The sequence below is a fragment of the Phacochoerus africanus genome, chromosome 1, assembly GCF_016906955.1.
Source record: "Phacochoerus africanus isolate WHEZ1 chromosome 1, ROS_Pafr_v1, whole genome shotgun sequence".
NCBI lineage: Eukaryota > Metazoa > Chordata > Mammalia > Artiodactyla > Suidae > Phacochoerus > Phacochoerus africanus.
In genome coordinates this window covers 44,007,010-44,028,867 of record NC_062544.1, presented here as the reverse complement: position 1 = coordinate 44,028,867, position 21,858 = coordinate 44,007,010, and the positions used below count along the sequence as shown (strand labels likewise).

General features: G+C 36.3%; 1 protein-coding gene across 1 annotated transcript in view; it reads right to left on the bottom strand.

Moving 5' to 3' along the window:
- Nucleotides 1–3,423: 3,423 nt before the first annotated feature.
- Nucleotides 3,424–21,858, bottom strand: part of MIER3 (MIER family member 3) — a 34,862-nt gene continuing 16,427 nt past the window's right edge. The window contains exons 5-13 of the mRNA XM_047757590.1: nucleotides 20,335–20,455; nucleotides 19,302–19,387; nucleotides 19,043–19,115; nucleotides 16,942–17,093; nucleotides 14,069–14,150; nucleotides 12,530–12,624; nucleotides 7,768–7,895; nucleotides 7,541–7,683; nucleotides 3,424–7,430 (exon numbers count right to left, since the gene is read on the bottom strand). Coding sequence (XP_047613546.1) covers nucleotides 6,973–7,430; nucleotides 7,541–7,683; nucleotides 7,768–7,895; nucleotides 12,530–12,624; nucleotides 14,069–14,150; nucleotides 16,942–17,093; nucleotides 19,043–19,115; nucleotides 19,302–19,387; nucleotides 20,335–20,455 — 1,338 coding nt within the window. The 3' untranslated portion in view covers nucleotides 3,424–6,972. The remainder of the gene's footprint in view (nucleotides 7,431–7,540; nucleotides 7,684–7,767; nucleotides 7,896–12,529; nucleotides 12,625–14,068; nucleotides 14,151–16,941; nucleotides 17,094–19,042; nucleotides 19,116–19,301; nucleotides 19,388–20,334; nucleotides 20,456–21,858) is intronic.

The following is a 21,858-nucleotide window of genomic DNA, read 5'->3' as shown; positions in this document are numbered from 1 at the left end:
TTTTACAAAATAAAGCCAGAAGCATTTGTTGTGTTGTCATGAGCTTATTGAGGTATATGTATGTGATCTGAAGTTTTAGCTGGGTAAGGGGAAATGAGTAGTCATTATCCTATTTCCTCTGTTTGAACGTTTACATACACACACTACGTTTAAGAGAGTGTGAGAGAGATTGTTTCAATGTGGAAATATAGTTAAAACATAGTGGTAGGAGGAACAGCTATTTCCCATTTCCAGTGTTTGGAAGGCTTCCATTAGTAATGCCTCTGCCTCTGCCTCTGCCTCTCTCTCTCCCTCCCTCCCTCCCTCCCTCCCTCTCTCTCTCTCTCTCTCTCTCTCTCTCTCTCTCTCTCTCTCTCCACCCACTGGAAGAATGGTTTTCTGAGATTATCTTTGGAGAAGAACTAGGCACCCACGAACCAAACCCGTCTACCTCGTTCTCTGTGGACTCTCCCAACAGTGTGTTCTGGGCTGCTTTCAGCCCTGTGCAGGGAATAGCTGATAGCCCAGCCAGTGAAGGAGTGAGTCTAGTTCAGAGGTGGTGGTCTAGTTCGTGGCCTCAGCTCTGAAGACATATTCTCCAGTTTTATGAGTAAGAATTACCTTCTCTTTTTTCTTATAATAAAGTAAGAATTACTTGATTTCTGACTCCTGCATCCAAGTCTCACTTCCAAACTGGGATAGGGAGGAGGGTGTTATTTACTGGGACCCTCAAATCCCAAAACGGCAGCACCTGCATAACCAGATTCTGACCACCTTACTGCTCTACCAAAAGCTTCTCTCCTTAGTTTTATTGCAATTGCAGTAGCCTCCTAATTGCCTTCCCTGTTTCTCTTCCTGCCTGCTTTACAGAACAGACCACTAAGAGTGATTATATTGAATATGGATCAGACCTCAACCAGCCTCTGCTCAGAACTCTTCTACTACTACCTTGGAGTAAATGCTAAAGTCCTTCACACCTATAGGATCTCTTGTCCCACACACTCTACTCAGCCACAGCTCCCTCCTTGCCACTCCTTCAACATGCCAGGCACACTCCTACCACAGGGCTTTTGCACTAGTTCTGCCACCAAAAACCTCCCCACAGTCATGTATCTCATTCCCTGTCACCTTGCCTAACCAACCTATTGAAATTTACAATCTCCAAATACCACCCCTGAAACTCCCTATGCCACTTCTCTATAGCATTTATCATGCATGTGCACATAAATTCATGGGAGCAACTCTTTTTCTCAGCCTCATTTGTCCTTTATTTGTGCCACCAAGATTCTGAGAGACCAGAGGGTACTCATTTTGTAAAAAAAACCCAAGCTACTTGATCAAGAAGATGCTGTTACCCAAAACTTTATGTAAAATATGGAAACTTAACTCCATGTTAACATGTGGAGAAGTTACATGGACCTAAATACTTAGGAGGGAAGTGTTGCAGTGCCAAAAACGTTTAAAAAATAAGTTAGAAAAATGTGTATTATATAGAAAGAGATCAAATATGATAAAATAATAACTGTTCAATCTGAGTTGTTTTTTATGCCATTATTTTAAATTTTTCTTAAAAAAAAAACCACCCTTTCATTAAAGTTGGGGTAAGGAGTTCCCGTCGTGGCTCAGTGGTTAACGAACCCGTCTAGGAACCATGAGGTTGTGGGTTTGATCCCTGGCCTTGCCCAGTGGGTTAAGGATCCGGCATTGCCGTGAGCTATGGCATTAGGTTGCAGACACAGCTCTGATCCCATGTTGCTGTGGCTGTGGTATAGGCCAGTGGCTACAGCTCTGGTTAGACCCCTAACCTGGGAACCTCCATATGCTGCGGGGGCAGCCCTAAAAAAAAAAAAAAAGAAATAAAGTTGGGGGAAAAGTCACCATGAGCTTAAGAGTAATATAGGTCATCAAACATTTAGTGACTACCTACCATGTGACAGGTCCTAGGAAATTCAAAGAATAAAACATAGTTCCTGCTGATAAAATGCTTACAGTGGGAGTATAAAGCTTGAGCAGTTATTAGGCCTTTGTCTGGACTAGAGGGACGAATTTTTTTAAAAAATAAAACTGATATTTTTTAAAGCTTGCCTAATATCAGGACTTTCTGTAGACTAGAGGGGTGAAGACACTTTTTAAAAATAAAACTGGTATTTTAAAAAATGGAACCATTTTTCTTATTAGAATCATTTTTTAAGATTTACAAGTGATTCCTTTTGACATGCTTACGAAATCCTTTCATTGTTTCTACACCAAGAAACAACTTTCTGGCAGTTAATAGGCTTTACTTCCATAAAAACAACCTCATGAAAGTCAAGGTACATGACAGAGCATGGGTCTCTCTAAAGTGAATGTCAGCTACAGTATATTAAACCTTGAAAAATTGGAACATTTCTGGTCTAGGACCATAAACTCAGTGCCCCTGTGCAGTTTTGTCAGAGAAGCCACACAAACATGGAAGAGGATAGGATTAGAGATCACCTAGCTGGGTGGGAAATGGTAAAACAGTGCAATGTCCCAGAAACTAATTTAAATTAAAAATGAAAGTGTGTATAGATACCCAATTTACAGATGCCTTTGAGAAGTCAGAGAAGCAATAGGCTCAAAAAGTACCACTGATAGAAAGTATAGCAAAAATGGGCAAGGTCTAGAAGTGATTACAGAGTATTTCGCTCCCACAAGGCTCTCCTCCCTCCCCTAAAAGCCTAAAGTCCTATGCTCTTACATGTACATGGCTGAACTCTTGGCTGCGTTCAAAACACTGGTGTCCACTTTTGAAGGCACTTCTGTGTGTGTCCACCAGAGAACCCTGCATATTAAGGCTCTTTGGTGTCTGAATGAAAAAATGTGGTTTCAGAGAAGCAAGGAAGACGTCAAGGTTTTTATCCTGCTGTCCTTGTACAAATTCTGGACACTGTGCAATCTGATCACTGCATATTAAGAATGGAAATAGAGAAAGCTCTTGTCAGAGCAAGTGAAACGTGGACAAACTTGTGAAATTAGACTAAGAGATATTTAGCTTGAAAAGATGAAGACTTAGATATTTCTAGAGTCTACTAAACTATGAATATTATAATAAGGAAGACTAGTTTACTATAAATATACTGTCAAATAATGTGATCAAATTTCAGATTTCAAGTCTTCTTAAGTGGTAACAGGTAGAATGGTATATGAAACCACGAGACATTCAATAAATATTTCCCGAATTAAACTAAAATTACATAAAGTCCTCACTTTGGGATGGCTGGAATTTTATTATAAATGGAAATTTATCTTAGAGGATTTAAAGAAAACTTATTTTTTCTACCTATTTTATTACTTGTCTATCTAGTATTTTACTACATCTAAAACCAACTTAACAGTGGCTAAATATCTACCCATGTGTTAAACCTTAAGAGTCATTAAATAAAAATCTATTTATGGCAAATACTCACACGAACCAAGAAAAAAAAAAGATTTCCAGATTTTTATTTCTGGAACTGTACACCAGGTATTAAAGTACAACAAATACAAAATAATGCTCAAAAAAATCAGTGTTTATGTACAAATATTAAAATCAATGCAACAATAGCAACTTCCTCTTGAACATCTGATACTAAAACTTGTTCTGATTGTCACTAATTAATCTCATATTCACAGGGTACTTATTTCAAACTGGGACAATTGGAATCACTGGTGATCTAAGAGGAATTTAATATCTACCATATTTAACAATAAAACTAATAGTTTCCTCCTTTTAGTGAAAAAATTAAGAACTTTTTAAAAAACATAGTAATGTCAATATTTTTATAAATTATTTCAATTTCCATTTGTAGACAATGTGCTTTGAAACTCTGGGCAAACAATCTCCTTGGTGGTCAGGTTTATTCATTAGTTTACATTCAAAGTTGAAATACTCACTAGAGACTTTGGTTAAATTAAATAGTATCACTATGCTCTGTTAGATCTGACATTTCCAAATATTATGACCCTCAATTGTAAAAATTAAAAAGGAAATAATTGCACAATTCTTTGACCTAATTGTACACACTTTAGTATTGTTTAAACAGTATTCTATATCCTTCAAGTAAATTCAGCAGTTGACCATGACAAGAGGAAAACTAAACATTGAAAAAGCTAGCATGAAAAAGTGGAGTACAACTAACAAAAGTAAAGTATTGCTATAATCACAGCACCAGTTTCACTTCTAAATGAATCCGCTGTCCTCTTCAAAACTCCCTGTACATAAAAGACACATCCAGCCAACACTGCAATTGCTCACCATGGATTTTTGGTTTGTTCATACAAAAATAATGTGGCAAAGGAAAAACAAACAAACAAACAAAAAACAAAAGAATTTATCACAGTTTGTTATAAGAATTGTGCTTAACACTTGATAGTAAAGGCATTATTGTTTCTTCATATGATTGCAAATCAGTTATTTTCATGCTTTCAAACGCAATTCTTCTAATAAACAGTAACAAATTCTCTGTTAAGATGCTTAAACGGAGAAAAAAAACCCCAGTAAATCCAGATTTAAAAGGAAATTCAATAAATAGCTATTTTACATGAATAAAGTCATAGTGGTACAATTTATGAATGTCACATCAAGCATGCACAAAAATGGTATTATACATGGAGGAAGCAGTCAGAAAATATTGAATTAGATCTAAAAAGATATGAAGAATTTACATATATATACAAAAATCTTGCAAATTATTGCCTCATTTTAACAAGGAATTAAAAGTAAACGTTACCAGCTAGTTAGCGCTCTCTAAGAGGCTAAAATCAGATTAGTTTTTAAAAATCTATTACACTAGCTGGAATTTATTTTTCTCTCATATCATTTCTGGATTTTGGTCAAAAATCTTTATTTAAATAACTAAAGTGTCCATTCAACTTGCTGATAATCAAAACTTTAGATAAGAAACACTGTTTCCATCTTATATCAAGATCCCAGCAATGCATAGATAAACTGAATATATTACTGCATCAGCTACTGAGAATGGGCATGTTCATTTAAGTGCAACTGGTATTAGCATTCAGTCATCTTTGTGTAAATTATTTTATACAAACCAGCCACTGTAAACCCAGAGTAAAAATTAAAGTTATAACAATGGAAGATTATGGCCAGTATCTTACTAAATTATAGATGTACTCATTTTTTAACAAAAGAACTAAGGTTCAAAGTTTAGCACAACACCACAGCAATAAGAAGCTGACAACTTGGATAAAAATATCTGAAAGCAACACAGAGCCCAGGCTACCCATTATTTACTGTGTACATACAGGAATGCTAGACTTAAATGTATAAATTAGAGACTGACTTTAAGTTATTAATTTAACTACTTTTGTCCAATGTGCTAAACTAACTTTTATAGTAAATGTGCTAATGCGTAAACACTTCAAAGCAATCTTCATTAAAATGCTGCAAAAAAAAAAAAAAGAATACACATCATCCAAAACTAAGGATGTCATTGCAGTTCACAGTTTGTATAATAAATACCCTCCCTTTCCAACACTAAGGTCACTACATTCTATCTACTCATCAGCACAACCTTGAAGCGATTTTATACTAACAAATATCAGCAATAAAGCCAAACATTTAAGTTTTTTTGCAAAGCAAGACAACTAGTGGAAATTGAAAATTTTAAAGATGGTGCAAAAAAAAGGTAAAATTCTGTTTTAACTAAACTATAAAAGCAAAGCTTATCACATCCTAATACTGAATTACATATTGTGTGAATTCACCTTATAACTTAAAGATGCACATCTACAGAGCAAAAATGGCCAAAGTTCATGACAATGGCTTCTCATTCACAATATTTGGAATAAAAATAAAACTGAGTTTGAGATGCATCTGAATGTCAATCATTTTCTAAAGTGGTAACGTACCATTCTATTTCGGATAGGAACTCACATTTTTTCTTGCCAACTGTTCAAGCTAAACAGAGAAGTTTAAATATACTTCAAGGTTCTACTGCATTATGTGTAAAATCTAGAAATCCCCCCTAAATATTAACACCTTGAACTGCAGTGCTACAAAACAACTTAAGAGGTGTTCCAAAATGTAAACCAATAAGTGGCAACATCCTAGGCTTTGTAGACTGTACCCTGCAAGTCAACTGCCTCAGGATAAACTAAATTATCAATGACCGGTATGATTTTTATGATTACAATCTCGATAATGGTGGACAAAACCCCATCTGAATACCACATCTTCAAATGCCAAATTTTTAGCCAATGAATAGGAAGTTACACAGAAATCTTCTGGCAATAAAATGACCAACTCTGTGTAAGGTAGCCCTGGTCTAGAATTTTGAAACAGGATCCAAGCAAGCGTCTTCATAATCTGCACGCAGCTCCTCGTGCTGGCTCCCATAAAGATGGACTTGCTGTTTTGTAAACTGAAGTGCTCTAGTTGAATAACATGAGAGAAGTTTCCATTTTTAAAAAAATCCTTGCATGTTTGTGCAGTTTAAAGAAACCTACCCCTGCTTTTATTTAATTAAGAAAATAAAACCAAAAAAATGCTACATTGAGCAGGGATCAGGATCGGTACCTGTAAACATTGTTATTCCACTGCATCCATTACGGCAAAAGGAATTTACACAAAAAGAAGCCACTCCATTCAGTTCAGAACATCTGTGCTGGTTTTGAGCTGGTGGCCTCCGTCTACAGGTTTTAAAAGTGGGAGTGAGGGCAGTGGGGAACAGAAAGAATAGAAAAAGAAGGGAATAGGGAAGAGGTACTGGGGATGAGGAAGAGATAAGCAGAGCTTAAAGCTGCACCACAGAGTTCAATCTTAGTTCCCAACTCTGCTAATCATAGTTCATTTCCACATTTATGGATTGAAAATGAAAATACTCTTGATAAATCAAGATATAGTTCTATACATACTGACATCACTGATGTCATAGTTGAAAAGGTTCAAACTTCCAGTGAAAGACTAAGCAAACCTGATACTTCCCTCAAGTTTACTGGTACTGCACACCCACTGTTGCTAGGCCCTCACTCTTGTCACTCAGAATGAAGGGCGGCATGCTGATGCAGAGCGTGGGCACTGATGAAACCATTGGTCTCGTTGGCAGACAGGCTGCCAAAGTCAGCCACAGACACGGCCATTTTGGCACTGGTGATATGATGTGTGTGATTTTCAAAGTCCACGCCCAAATTATTTACAGAAACCTCATTCATAAAGGATTCAGGAACAGCAATGCCCATTTTCAATCTCTTTGCTGGTCTTTCTGACTCTTCACTGCACATGTTCATGGGGTTTAGCTCTGAGTGATAAAATCCAGTCTCAAATAAATTAAAACAATCACTTTCCCCATTGCTGGGCAGCGTGAGTAACTCCTCTGTTACAACAGGCACATGATTGACTTGTCCACGGGGTGTGTTGCCCAGTGGAGGAAAGCTATCATCCAAACAATTCACATCCGTTGAACTGCAGACAGTCGCTACACTGTTGGTCAAAGCTAAAAAGAAATGGAGAATGTGTTAAATAAGTGGTCCTATGTCATGAAACAAACAGGATATAATTTTGCCCCAAGCTATACTAAAAAATGCAAAAGGATGCTCATTTTACCTGACAAGTCACCGGCAGTGAAAGAGTTGAGTATGTTCAGCTGTTGATCAGGAATAGGCTCAGGTCGGTTAGAAGTTAAGGCTGAAGAATTTACTGTCCCACCTAGAGCTTCTGTTTCATCTACCAAACGATCCATATAGTCCCTAAAAAAACACACCCCGATAATTTTATGACTGCATATCACAGTTAAAAACAAAAGTCCCGGAAGTCAAGCCTATAGTACTTACGTAACTCCAGGGTGATGGTTATATCGTTTCTTTCCAAATTTTGTCTGTTGAGCAAAGTAATCATAACGTTCAGATTTCTTCCACATGTAGTAGAATGCTACACACTCAGCAACTGTTCTAGTTCTCACCTGACAAAAAAAATTTGATTTTTAAAAACCGACAAACTCTACACATTTAAAAAAATAACTTTTCTTGGGAGTTGCCTTTGTGGCTCAGCAGTTAATGAACCCGACTAGGATCCATGAGGATGCAGTTTGATCCCTGGCCTCATTCTGTGAGCTGTGGTGTAGGTCGCAGACGAGGCTCAGATCCCGAGTTGCTGTGGCTGTGGCTTAGGCCGGCAGCCGTAGCTCCAATTCGACCCCTAGCCTGGGAACTTCTACATGCCGTGGGTGCAGCCCTAAAAAGACCAAAAAAAAAAAGTCTACAAACTTTTCTTTTCAGTAAAAAGTCTACAAACTTTTCAGTATAATTTCAACCCAGGGATCTTATTTTCTATCCTCCCAATTATGAAATTCTGAACATTTTATTAGCGAACTGTCTTTACATTTATACTATTTAATAATAAGGCTACCTTCAAAATCCCAAGAATGTAAATGAGAATAAAAATAACAATAAATGTATATCCAGAAATTACGTTACACCCTTACTGAAAATCCTAAAACACTGGCATCCTTCTCTTCATTGAACATTCACTGTGATTCTGACTATAGCAGGCCTTCTTCTTAACTCTGAGCAATCCATGAATGGGCTTCATTGGAATCTATTAATTCCCAAAATTTCATACAAGTACACTTTATCACATTATAAAAGGGTTCTATAACCCCAAAGAGAATAAGAACCCTTGGCAAAGGGACCAGTACTCGACTGCATCTGGAATTTAAGATGATTGCTAGCAAAAGGAAGGATTTTTTCCTCCAACAACATTCATTTGGCTCTCAGCTCCAACAGAGCTTGGTAAGAACAACAACACTAGTAATAAAATTTGAGCCTTATTTAACTTAGCCTCACATCCAGACTAGGGCTTCTCTAACTATACACAGCTATAGGTATGAGTTCAGAAGGACAAGATTCTGTATCTTTACTCAATAAACACTTTCTCCCTTGCTTAATCAGTACCCAAAAAGAAAGTTCCAGCATCTCTATCTTGATTAGTGAGCATGTTGTGATATAAAATCATAATACAGGAATAAGCTTTTTTTTTTGCACATGGAGGTTCCTAGGCTAGGGGTTGAATCGGAGCTGTAGCTGCCAGCCTACACCACAGCCACAGCAACACCAGATCCGAGCCGTGTCTGCAACCTACACCACAGCTCATGCCAACGTCAGATCCTTAACCCACTGAGCAAGGCCAGGGATCAAACCTGTGTCCTCATGGATGCTAGCTGGGTTGTTAACTGCTGAGACACAACGGGACCTCCAAGAACAGGATTTTTAAACCAAGAAATAAAGTATACTTGTCAATAAACTCATTATATGAGTCTTCAAAAAGAATACAGGCTTTTTGGGAACACAGACCTTTCCTGACTTATTCACTGAAGTACCTCTGTGCTTAAAATAATGTCTGGTAAATGGTAGAGCTTATCTGTGAAATAAATACATGCATTTCTTAAGTCACTGCAAAACTCAGGTTTTATTCTGACTTAAAAGGGCAACCCAGACTTCTTAAGAAACGTTTTTATCTATTCACTAAATTAAACCCTTAATCTCATCTTTAAGAAAACAGTAGGTTTTCATACATACAAAAAAAGCATGGAAGTATTCAACATCATATTGGAAGACCTAGCTAATGCAGTAAGAGAAAAATAAAAGACATAAGATTGAAAAGAAGGAAATAAAACTGTCTCTGCTCACAGATGACAATTATAAAAAAAAAATCCTAAAGAATCCAAAGGAAAAAACCCTCCTGGAACTAATAAATAATTATAGCAAGGTTGCAGGATACACAGTTAACATGCAAAAGTCAACTTCTTTCCTATATACCCACAATGAACAATTGCTATTTGAAATTAAAAACACAATAACATCTACATTAGCACCCAAAAAATGAAATACCTAGGTATGAGTCTAATAAAAGAAAAATTTGAGAAATTCTAATTAAAGAAGCCAAAGGAGATTTAAATAGATGGAGAGCTATTCCATGTTCATAGTTAGGAAGACTGATTATTGTCAAGGTGTCAGTTATTCCCAACTTGATTTTATAGATTCAGTGCAATTCCAATTAATATTCCACCAAGTTACTTTGTAAATACTGACAGACTAATTTTAAGTTTATATGGAAAGGCAAAAGACCCAGAATAGCCAACACAATATTGAAGGAGAAGAACAACGTTGGAGAACAGATACTACCCACCTTCAAGTCTTACTATAAAGCTATAGTAATCAAGATGTTGTGCTACTGGTGAAAAATAAACAAGGGCATTAATGGACCAACCCAACTGAAAGCCCAGAAACAGACTTAAACAAACATAGTCAACTGATCTTTGACAAAGGATCAGAGGCAATTCAATGAAGGAAAGACCATCTTTTCAACAAATGGTGCTAGAACAACTGGACATTTACATCCACCTTTCCCAAAAAAATCTCAAAAAATGGATTACAGACCTAAACGTAAATGGCAAAACTATAAAAGCTCCTAGAAAATAACAGGAGAAAACCTAGATTGGGGATGGTGATAACTTTTTAGAAACAACAATAAAGGCACAAACTATGAAAGAAAAATGGGTAAGTTGCACTTCATTAAAATTAAAAATGTAAACTCTCCAAAAGACACTATTAAGAGAATGAAAAGCCAAAGACTGGTAGAAAATACCTGCAACACATATCTGATATAGGACTTTTACCCAAAATATATAAAGAACACTGGCAATTCAACAGTAAGAAAACAAACCGCCCAATTAAAAAGTGCAGTAAAGACCCTAACAGGCACCTCACCAAAGAAGATGCAGATGGTGAATGAGTAGATGAAATAATGACCCACATACATCATCAGGGAAATGCAAATTAAAGCAAGATAACACTACACACTTGTAGCATAGCCAGAATCCAAACAGAGGCTGGTGAGGATGTGGAACAACAAGAACTCTCATTCACTGCTAGTTGGAAACTGCTGGTAGGAATGCAAAATGGCACAGTTACTTTGGAAAACAGTTTGGTGGTTTCTTACAAAACTACTCATACTCTTACGATACTATCCAACAATTACACTCACTGGTATTTATCCAAAGGAGTTGAAAACTTACGTCAAAAAACAAAACAAAACAAAACAAAAAACAAAAAAACAAAAACCTGCCCACTGATGTTTACAGTTGCTTTATTCATAATTGCCAAAACTTGAAAGCAACCAAGAAGTCCTCCAAATGGTGATTGTATAAACAAACTGGTACATACGTACAATGAGGTATTACTCAGTGATTTAAAAAAAAAAAATGAGCCACAAAAAAACCATAGAGAAATCTTAAATGCATATTGCTGAATTATGAAGCCAATCTGCAAAAGCTACATACTATATATAAGACACTACAATGGTAGACAGGTATCATTATACATTTTTCAAAACCCACAGAGTACATAACACAAAGAGTGAACTCAAATGTAAACTATGAACTTTGAGGGATAAAACCATGGCAATGTAGACTCACGACTGTAACAAGTGTGCCACTCTGGTATGGGATGTTGGTGGGGGAGGGAGCTGTGTGTGTAGGAGAAGGAGGTACAGGGAACTCTCTATACTTTTTTTTTTCAGTTCTGCTGTGAACCTAAAACTGCTCTAAAAAAATAGTCTATTTTTCAAAAAGTGTGTGTCAATGTGTGTACATTTTAATAGTATGGGATAATTAAATCTCGTTAAAATTCTTTATTCTCTTTGTTCTAAGGAACATAGGATTTTATTTACTTTTTTTAGGCCCCCACCTGCAGCATATAGAAGTTCCCAGGCTAGGGGTCAAATAGGAGCTGTAGCTGCCAACTTAAGCCACAGCCACAGCAATGTGAGATCCAAGCTGCCACTGTGACCTACACCACAGCTTATGGAAACACCAGGTCCTTAACCCACTGAGCGTGGCCAGGGATGGAACCTGTGTCCTCATGGTTACTAGTCAGATTTCTTTCCACTGCTGAGCCACGACAGTCAGATTTAACTCCAGAATTAAAATATTTAAATGGGTAGGTCACTATTTTACGCCTATTGCCTTTGCTTTTTTGTTTGTTTGTTTGTTTGTTTTGGTTGAGCCTGTGGCACATGGAAATTCCTGGGCCAGGAATCAAACCCAAGCCACAGTAGTGACAATACCAGATCCTCAACTGCCACCAGGGAACTCCTACTGCTTTTCTTTTTAAGGCTGCACCTGAAACACATGGGAATTCCTGGGCCACGGGTCAAATTGGAGCTGTAGCTGTGCCCAAACCACAGCCACAGAAATACCAAATCCAAGCCGCATTTGCAACCTACCCTGCAGCTTGCGGCAATGCCAGATCCCTAACCCACTGAGTGAGGTCAGGGGTCAACAGAGACACCACCAGGTCCTTAACCTGCTGAGCCACAATGGGAACTCCAGGAACTCCTATTGCTTTTTAAACTAGATTTTATATTTTAGAGCAGTTTTGGGCTCACAGAAAAATGAATCAGAAAGTAACAGAAATGTTAATGGAGGAGGAGAATTAACAAGTTACAGTTGTTTTCCTACCGAAGTGACTTAGAAATTAGTTGCTTATATTCATTGTAACATTAAGCAATTTCTCTGTACTAATTTACCTAACTTACCTTATTCTTCTGTATAAGATGAAAATCTTTTCCAAAAAGCATGAGTGCATGTTCAAAGCTCCGGCATTCTTCTTCTGTCCATGCAGTCATTCCCTCTAAAGAAATTTTAAAACAAAATACACTGGCCTCAAAACTCTTTTATATGAATCACTGATTTACTCAGTATGTTTTCCCTATAAAAAGCTATAAACACACACACACACACACACACACACGTTCTGTATTTAGAGATTTTAGTTAGGATTACCACAAAATATACTTTTAGTAATTTTAACTTAAAAAAAAATCTATAATACCAAAATTTAAACACTATTTTTTTCCTCTACATGGCAGGACAAGAAGCTATTTTTTTTTTTAATTATGCTCACTGTTTTTCTGACTTTTTAAAACACTGAGCTTTTTTTTTTTTTTTTAATTAGAAAAAAAGGTTATTTCATTGAGGCAAAAAAAAAAAAAAAAGCCTAACTTTGGTCTTATATAAAAACTGTAAGTTCTTTAATTAGTGACCACAAATAATCAACACTTATTTATTTAAAGTTGGTCTGTAGAGTGCTACAAGTAGAAATACAAAGGGAATAAGAAACAGCTTATGCTCTCAGAAGACTAAATCCCACTGAACTTCCCAGCAGATGTTAATGTCGATGAATCAAATCTATCCAGGGCAGAGGAGACTTGAAGTGCCTCACTCACATTGAGGACCAAGTCTCCAAAGCCATTAATAGTAGTCTGCCACAAAGGAGGAAAATAATTTGACTAAGGAAGAAATTTTAGAAAACTTGAACTAAGGAAACACTAAATATATTTAGTTTTTGAGAGTTCTGAGAGCTTAAACTAATTTTTTCAAAGAAGCAGCTTTTACAAGGAAACATTTCAATAGACTATCTCAAGCTACAAATTTAAATGTATTACTTTCAGCTTTTCTACTTTTCCAAGCCATTTATACAATTTTACTAAGTACTATTTCACTCTACATATACTTAATGAAAGCTATGGTGCATGCAATGCATTTACGTAATAACTAAAATACTGAAATTAAAGTTAACTTTCTTCCTTGACACACACAAACCAAAACCTAAGCATTGCAAAAATGTTATTACATGATTACTAAAAATACACTCCTTATAATACATTGACTGGAACATATTATACATGTTTCTTGTTTTAATCTTTAATCTCCTTTCCATTTCCTGTCTGGTTAAAAAAAAAGAAAAAACCATTTTTGTTTTCCAATGAAATCATAAAATCATTCTTATTAATTACTTTGGATATATTGTCATCTCTGGGGTCTGCTTTGTTCTGTAACTATTTCTTCAAGAAAGTGGAGGTGACAGGGGGGTAACTAATTTGTATTTGAACAATCTCTGGTACGTCTAAAAACAGAGGGCAAGAAAAGGAAAAAATTATTTGCTCTGAAGATGAACATGGATCTTATACAAAAGTATTACAGGATTGCTCTGTCCTTATCGATACTTTGCTTTATTCTGATCCCCAAATGACCATCCCTATTATTTCCCTCTCTTGAACCCAAGTGTTTCTTACCTTGAGATGCCTTTCCATTGCAGCAGTACCTTTCGATTGCTTCCTTTATGTTATGGTTACACTTGAGAAGTTCATATAATGCCTAGGGCAGAGGGGAAAAAACTATTCATTAAAAATTACCAAAAGTTCATATTGAACAGCATTTGAAAACAAAACAAAACAGGTACATTGTAAGAGTCCTGACAAATATTAGGTGAAATGTTCTCTAATTTCAGGACATTTGGGGGTAATTTTGCCCAGACAGTCAATCTACGTACTATCCTGTAGACTGACTCTGGATGAGTTTGTTCACTCTCATTCTACTTCTCAGAAGTCATCTACCAGTATCATTCTTAGTTTTTTTTTTTTTTAATTTTTATTGCTAGGCTTTCTGAGTTGGGGGAATCCCCCTATTTAACTAATTCTCGTTGGGAAAAATGAGAATTACGGTCTTGGCTCTTAATATCATCCACCCCTTGCTTTTTAGAGTTTTAATAAAAGAGAACAGCAGCAGGCCTGTAACAGAAGGATTAATACTTAAGTGACTGGAGTTTATAATGGTCTTAGTTACTTCCATCTACTATGGAAGATACCTTTAAATTAGAATTTCTTCTCATTAAATCTGTCTGAAATCATGAATATACTAAATAGCAGCAGACAGAAGTCAAATGAAAGTTAAATAAAAATCCACTTTTCCGGAGTTCCCGTCATGGCGCAGTGGTTGACGAATCCGACTAGGAACCATGAGGTTGCGGGTTCGGTCCCTGCCCTTGCTCAGTGGGTTAAAGATCCAGCGTTGCCGTGAGCTGTGGTGTAGGTTGCAGACGCGGCACGGATCCTGCGTTGCTGTGGCTCTGGCATAGGCCGGTGGCTACCGCTCCGATTAGACCCCTAGCCTGGGAACATTCATGTGCCGCAGGAGTGGCCCAAGAAATAGCAAAAAGACAAAAAAAAAAAAAAAATCCACTTTTCCAAGTAAGTTTCAGGAAAGGCGGAAATGGCTCAATATTAGTAAACGTATTCAATAGATTAATAATTAATACATTTATAATCAATCATTAAAAAACAATCTCAACAGCTGCTAAAAAAGCTTCAGACAAATCAGTATCCACTTCTATTTTTAAAAAGACAAAAACTTAGTCCAAACACTCTCCAACATAAACCACAGCAACATCTTCTCAGATCCACCTCTTAGAGTAATGACAGTAAAAACCAAAATAAACAAACGGGACCTAATCAAACTTAAAAGTTTCTGCACAGCAAAGGAAACCCTGAACAAAACAAAAAGACAACCCACGGAATGGGAGAAAATCTTTTAAAGTGAATCAACTGACGAGATTCATCTCCAAAATTTATAAACGCCTTCTGCCACTCAATACCAAAAAAACAAACAACCCCATCAAAAAATGGGCAGAAGATTTAAACAGACAGTTCTCCAAAAGAAGACATACAGATGACCAAAAAACACATGAAAAGATGTTCAACATTGCTCATTATTAGAGAAATGCAAATCAAAACCACTATGAGGTACCACCTTACAGCAGCCAGAATGGCCATCATCCAAAAGTCTACAAACAATAAGTGCTGGAGAGGGTGTGGAGAAAAGGGATCCCTGTTACACTGTTGATGGGATTGTAAATTGGTGCAACCACTGTGGAAAACAGTGTGGAGATTCCTCAGAAAACTAAACATAGAGCTACCATTTGATCCAGCAATCCCACTCCTGGGCATCTATCCAGAGAAAACCATGACTCCAAAAGACACACGTACTCCAGTGTTCATTGCAGCACTATATGCAATAGCCAAGACATGGAAACAACTTAAATGTCCATCGACAGAGGAGTGGATCCAGAAGATGTGGTACATATACACAATGGAATATTCCTCAGCCATTAAAATGAGTGAAATACTAGCATTTTTAGCAACATGGATGGACCTAGAAATTATTATGCGAAGTGAAGTCAGTCAGACAATGAGACACCAACATCAAATGCTATCACTGACATGTGCAATCTATAAAAAGGACGCAATGATCTTTGCAGAACAGATACTAACTCACAGACTTTGACAAACTTACGGTTTCCAAATGAGACAGGTTGGGGGGTGGGGGGAATGCGCTGGGGGATGGAAATGCTATAAAATTGGGTTGTGATGATTGTTGTACAACTATAAATGTAATAAAATTCATTGCGTAATTTTAGAAAAAAAGACAAAAACCGTAACAGCAGCAGATGGATACTACCTTAGTATAATAAAGACAGTCTATATCAAACCAAGGCTAGTATTATTCTTAATGTAAAGACCTTAGATGTATTATTGTCAAGCAAAAGCAGGCCTCAAATCACTATTACTACCAAAAGTCTCTGAGTTCCTATTGTGGCGCAGTGGAAACGAATCCAACTAGGACCATGGGGTTGCAGGTTCGATCCCTGGCCTCACTCAGTGAGTAAGGATCCAGCACTGTTGCTGCAGTGGCATGGGACACTGCTGGGGCATGGGTTTGATCCCCGTCCTGGGAACTTTCACATGCTGCTGGTGTGGCCAAATAAATAAATAAATAAATAAAACAAATTTTTTAGAAGACTAAAGTATTAAACATCAATGGCAAAAAAATAAGATTAAGTGATTAAAAGGATATAAAATGGTATCTAAAGTAAGATATATGTGTATATATATAGAGAAAAAAAAAAAAGGCCAGACTAAGACATGAAACAATATAGAATGGTTATCACTAGATCTTGGGGTTTTGTTTTGTTTTTTTTTTTAAACCAGTATTTTCCAAGTTTTAAAAATCAGAAAGAGATGGTTGGTTCATATGAAGAAATATTTGAACCAAACATAAGAAAATTCTGACATATTAGTTAGCTGCTGTTTCAACTCAAGTTACTGTTTACCTGTTCATTGTCCCTTGTGTGTGTTCCTGCAGAAATCCTATCCACTATTTTCTCATTTCCAGTTCTTAATGAGGTCTCAACAAGGTATTCCTTAACTTTACTCTCCAGAACCACACCAGGACGCCAGAGTAACTGATCTTCATTTTCATACACTGATAAAGAAAAATCCCATTAACACATTAAAAATAGTGAACACAATCAAAGTTGTATGCAAACTGTTTTTCCTCTTCCAATGCAAGTGACTAACTTTCAGGACACCAGTAATCTGATTATTTGATAAACCAAGCCTTCCACTAGTAAAGGTTTAAAACAATTTTTTTTTTTTTTTACTTTACTAAGGGCCAAGTATTCCAGAGCCAAGAGCAAGTAGCTTTTTTGGTGGCAGGATTTACTAACAAGTGAGAAGGCTTTTTAGGCCTAGAAGTCTAATGTAAAACCCAATAGTGGTATCTTACATTCTTCTAATAAGGAGGTAAAATAACCTGTGTAAATTCTTTAATGACCTCATTGGAATTTTCTCTTAAACTCCCTAAATGGCTCTGTGAAATGGCTAGAGGTTAAAAACTACAAACAAATAAAACAAACAAAAATAAATAAAAATCAAAATATATTCCAAAAATGAAATACCTAAGAAAGGTACATTTTCTTTTTACTGATTTCTTTCCAAAAGGTAAATTTTTATTTAAAAAAAGGAAGCAGATTAATCAAAAATGAAAAGATGATAAACAGCAAGAGAAGTAAACTGTCCACCTCTTAAAGAGGCTCACATATTTATAAGTGAAATGTCACTGAAACAAACTTTCTATTTCATTAATGCGAACACTGCCGCCTTACTCAAAGCTTCAACTTCACACAATAAAGTCATACAGATGGCCCAAGTATTTATCCCATTGCTTCAACCGCAATCCATTCTTTAAGTGTATAATAACTACTAAAAATAGCTAATAAAGGTAATTTACTGAAAACTCACTACGTAGCAGCCGTGCTAAGGGCTTTATATTCACAAGTGTAAAAGGCAGGCATTACTATTCCCAGTGAACAGGAAAGTTAAAAATAAAGTGTGTTTGTGAAGCAGTAAGACTGACTTTTGAGGTTAGTTTCTGGAGCCAGTTTCTTTACTCTTTGGTCAAAACTGAAATAGGTAAAATAGTTCGGGTTTATTCCCTCAAAAGATAAAGAAGGTACACCTTCCTTCCTAAAGATGTAGAGCTGAGAGAATATTACCTCCCTTGTGTTTAATCTAAGGTCCGGCAACTGCTGAGCAGGTAAATTGGCTCCAAGGGTGTGTGTGGCATTTAGGTGGGAAGGTGGAGAGGCTGGACCTACCCGGGACAAATGTTTTTTTATCACTTTGAAAGCAGTTTAAGAAAACGGTGTGGCTAGGGGCTGCCAAGGCTAAAAATCCCAAGGTAACCAGTCCTGTCTTGCAATGGCGGATGACCTGACACAGAGGAAAGGAAGAAAGAACTTAGGAAATATTTGTTGCCATGCTGCTTTTGCCCTCATGACATCAACTCATTAGGGAAAAGTCAAATGCCTACGGCCAAATCTATTTGGTTCCCAAGTTCAGCTAGGAAGGCATAGCTAGATTTTTACTTCCCACCACCTCATCCCTCTGTATTTTCAGCTATAGTTGGAATCTATCAAAAATATGAGGTTAATTGATGACACTTAGGTAGGGATATATAATAAAAGCAGCAGAATCTTTATAATCCTCAAACTTCTTTTAGAGCTGGGGCAGGAGAATTTCTTCTAGCTTCTTTTTTCCTCAAGGCTTTCTTTCTAAGAGGATTATAACCCTAACATTCCCATTATCTCAGGGTGATAAGATTCTACCAAGTTCCACTGAAGCAGGATATAAGAGCAGCTCCCTTATTTTAACAAGTGCTGAGCATACTGGCTAAGAAGCCAGTATGGGGAGGGAGAGGTTCTCTGAAACTCATGGTTAATTTTGATACATTACTCCTAAATCAGGCCTAGCTCTTCCCTGACTCCAAATTATCTTGATACTGACAAGAAGAATGCACAACCAGATATTCAAACAAACATACTGAAGAGTAACGGCTTCCCAAATATTATCAAAATTAAAAGCCTTCCTTACCTTTCTCATTACCAGCATACTCTCCAAGATAAGGTGGGATCTCTGCCTGATATTGTAAACCAATCATTATTTCCTACAGGAAAATTTAGAAGTAAAAACAACTTACTATAAAAATAAATACTGAAAAAAAGTTCCAATTCATCAGTTCCTACAAGTCAAAGTTATCGTGCAAAAACAAAATTACCTTAAATTATTTCAGAAATGTTTTTAAAAGCTACTTTAATCCAAATGGTCCACTAAGTTATGATGGTTAACATACCTTTCTCAAATCTTCAGGTGAGTTACCGCTGTCTGTTTCAACATCTTCAACTTCTGATTCTTTATCTCCATCACATGTAGTATTTGCTTAAAAGAAAAATTACATTTAAAAAATGGTTTTTGTTGCCTATTTTTGCAGCATGTGGAAGAGCACCTAATATATTTTACTTAGGATAATTTACAAAAATTTGTTGAATAAATGAGATTAGCACAAATATATTAAAAGCTCTTACACTATTCTCACATTTTGACACTAGTCAAAACAAGACACCTGAAAACATTAAGAAAGTACATAGTATCCTTAAAATTATTTTATATTCAGTCAAATACTTCAGAAAGGCAAGAGGAAAACCATTACGGTCACCTTAAAAAAGAAGGTAAAGCAATGGATTACACTGATTACACTAATCCCAAGTGAGACACACACTGCATTTTGAGTGCATCAAAATTATCTTTTTTTGCACACATACATGTATGTGATTTGAAACTTAACTGAACAGTTCTTCAAACATAAAAATACCTGAGAAATAAGCAAGATGGCATTTAAAAAATTATTTCAATTTAAAGACCTTTTAAATATTGGTGATATACATTAAGGGATAACATCAAGAATTAAAAGGAAAGGATCAAGTAAATCACTAAAAATAAAAAATACTTTTTGAGCAACTGAGAGTTTCGAGCAACTGAGAGTTTTCAAAACCAATAGAGTTAAGAGCCTTTTATCAGAAGTACAAAAAAAAGTCTATAAAATTTCATCGCTGAACTAAGACTGGTTGCCATAGCAACAGATGAGTCTTGGGAAAGAAACCATCCCTGCAAAACTAAGCAAATGTTTTCATTTTAAAACAGCTTATTAGTTTACATCTCTTCCCATTGCAAAATGTTATAATCTTGTTCAGATTATAATAGTACTTTATTTCAATTAACTAAAACACTTAGAACACTTAGTCTGACATAAACTACTGAATGCAATAAAATGTACTCGGGCTAGAGAATCAATGCTATTATTAATCAGTAATAATAGAGTTTCTTACATCGTAAAGGTCTAGGGAAGAAATCAGAAGTTTCATGGGAAGTCACAGATGGTGTCAGATCATCTGCAGAAGACTGAGTTTCCTCATCATCACCTGACAATAGATCTTTTGCTATTTCCTCCTGTAAGAAGAAGAATGCAATTCTAGAATTAGAAATGATTACATCTCATCAATTTTGATTTAAAAAAAAAAAAGCTTTATAACACTATTCCTAAACATTATGATAAAATATAATTAAGAACTAGTTAAAGCCTCAGTTTTGAGAAAAGTAAACTTGAAATTCTCCTATGATTGGAGTTCCTGTCATGGCACAGTGGAAGCAAATCCGACTAGGAATCATGAGGTTGTGGGTCCAATCCCTGGCCTTGCTCAGTGGGTTAAGTATCTAGCGTTGCCATGAGCTGTGGTGTAGGTTGCAGACAAGATTCGGATCTGGCATTGCCGTGGCTCTGGTGTGGGCTGGCGGCTACAGCTCTGATCAGACCCCTTGCCTGGGAACCTCCATATGCCACCTATGCGGCCCTAAAAGTACAAAAGACCAAAAAAATAAATAAATAAATAAATAAATTCTCCTATAATGTATTCATGTACAGAATTATTTAATAACTTCACTATTTAATTATAAATAGTGTTGAATAACAATACTTTTATACATTTATGATATAAAAAACATTTTGCCTAATTTGTGCGTATGAAGAAAGCTTATCTGAAGCTGCAGGCTAATTTGTAGTTACTTTACAATAAAAATCATCTCACTTCTCAGCGGTTAAAAACTAAACTCACTTTCTGCCAACTTAAATAACTAACAGAAAACAAAAAAGTCTCCAAACTCCACTCTTCTCATAATTTTTTAAAATCCAACTAATGACCAGACTGGCTAGTGACATAATTTTAAAAGAATCAGTTCTGAATTAATTTTTATTTAAGTGTAGAGTTATACTTGTGCCTGACATATAGCAGGTACTCAATACCTGCTGAATGACTATGGTCATCAAGGTCTGTGGTACATTAATATCCCACCTGACTGAAAAGTGCGAACAACATAACTCAACGTGACAAGTTCCAAAATGTGGATTCTTCTCCCAGCCTGAGACCTGAAGAGCAAGGAAAGCTTCCCAGGGATCTGTTAGCAGAGACCATGACTGTGAGTTTTCCTCAGCAGGGACTAGGCCTCCCCTACAACAAGCCTATGTTAAATACTTATCACTGAGGCCTTGGCTGCTATGACCGCTGTCTCTCCTAGAGGCCAAGGAAACAGAACTTTATTTCCAACCACTCCACACCTAGGCCAGCTTGGTTTAAAACTTCTGTGAGATTTATTTATCAATGCATTCAAGTGTCCACAGGATCAAAAGAAGTTAGGGCAAAATCGAAATTCAGATACAATCCATCAACAGGAAGAATGAAAAGTTATGGAAGAAAACTCAAATCTCAAAATAATAAAGCTATTACTACTTTTAAAGTACTGTGATCAAACCCAAATAACATTCAAATCAGTCACTGAAATGATAACAGCAATGGATC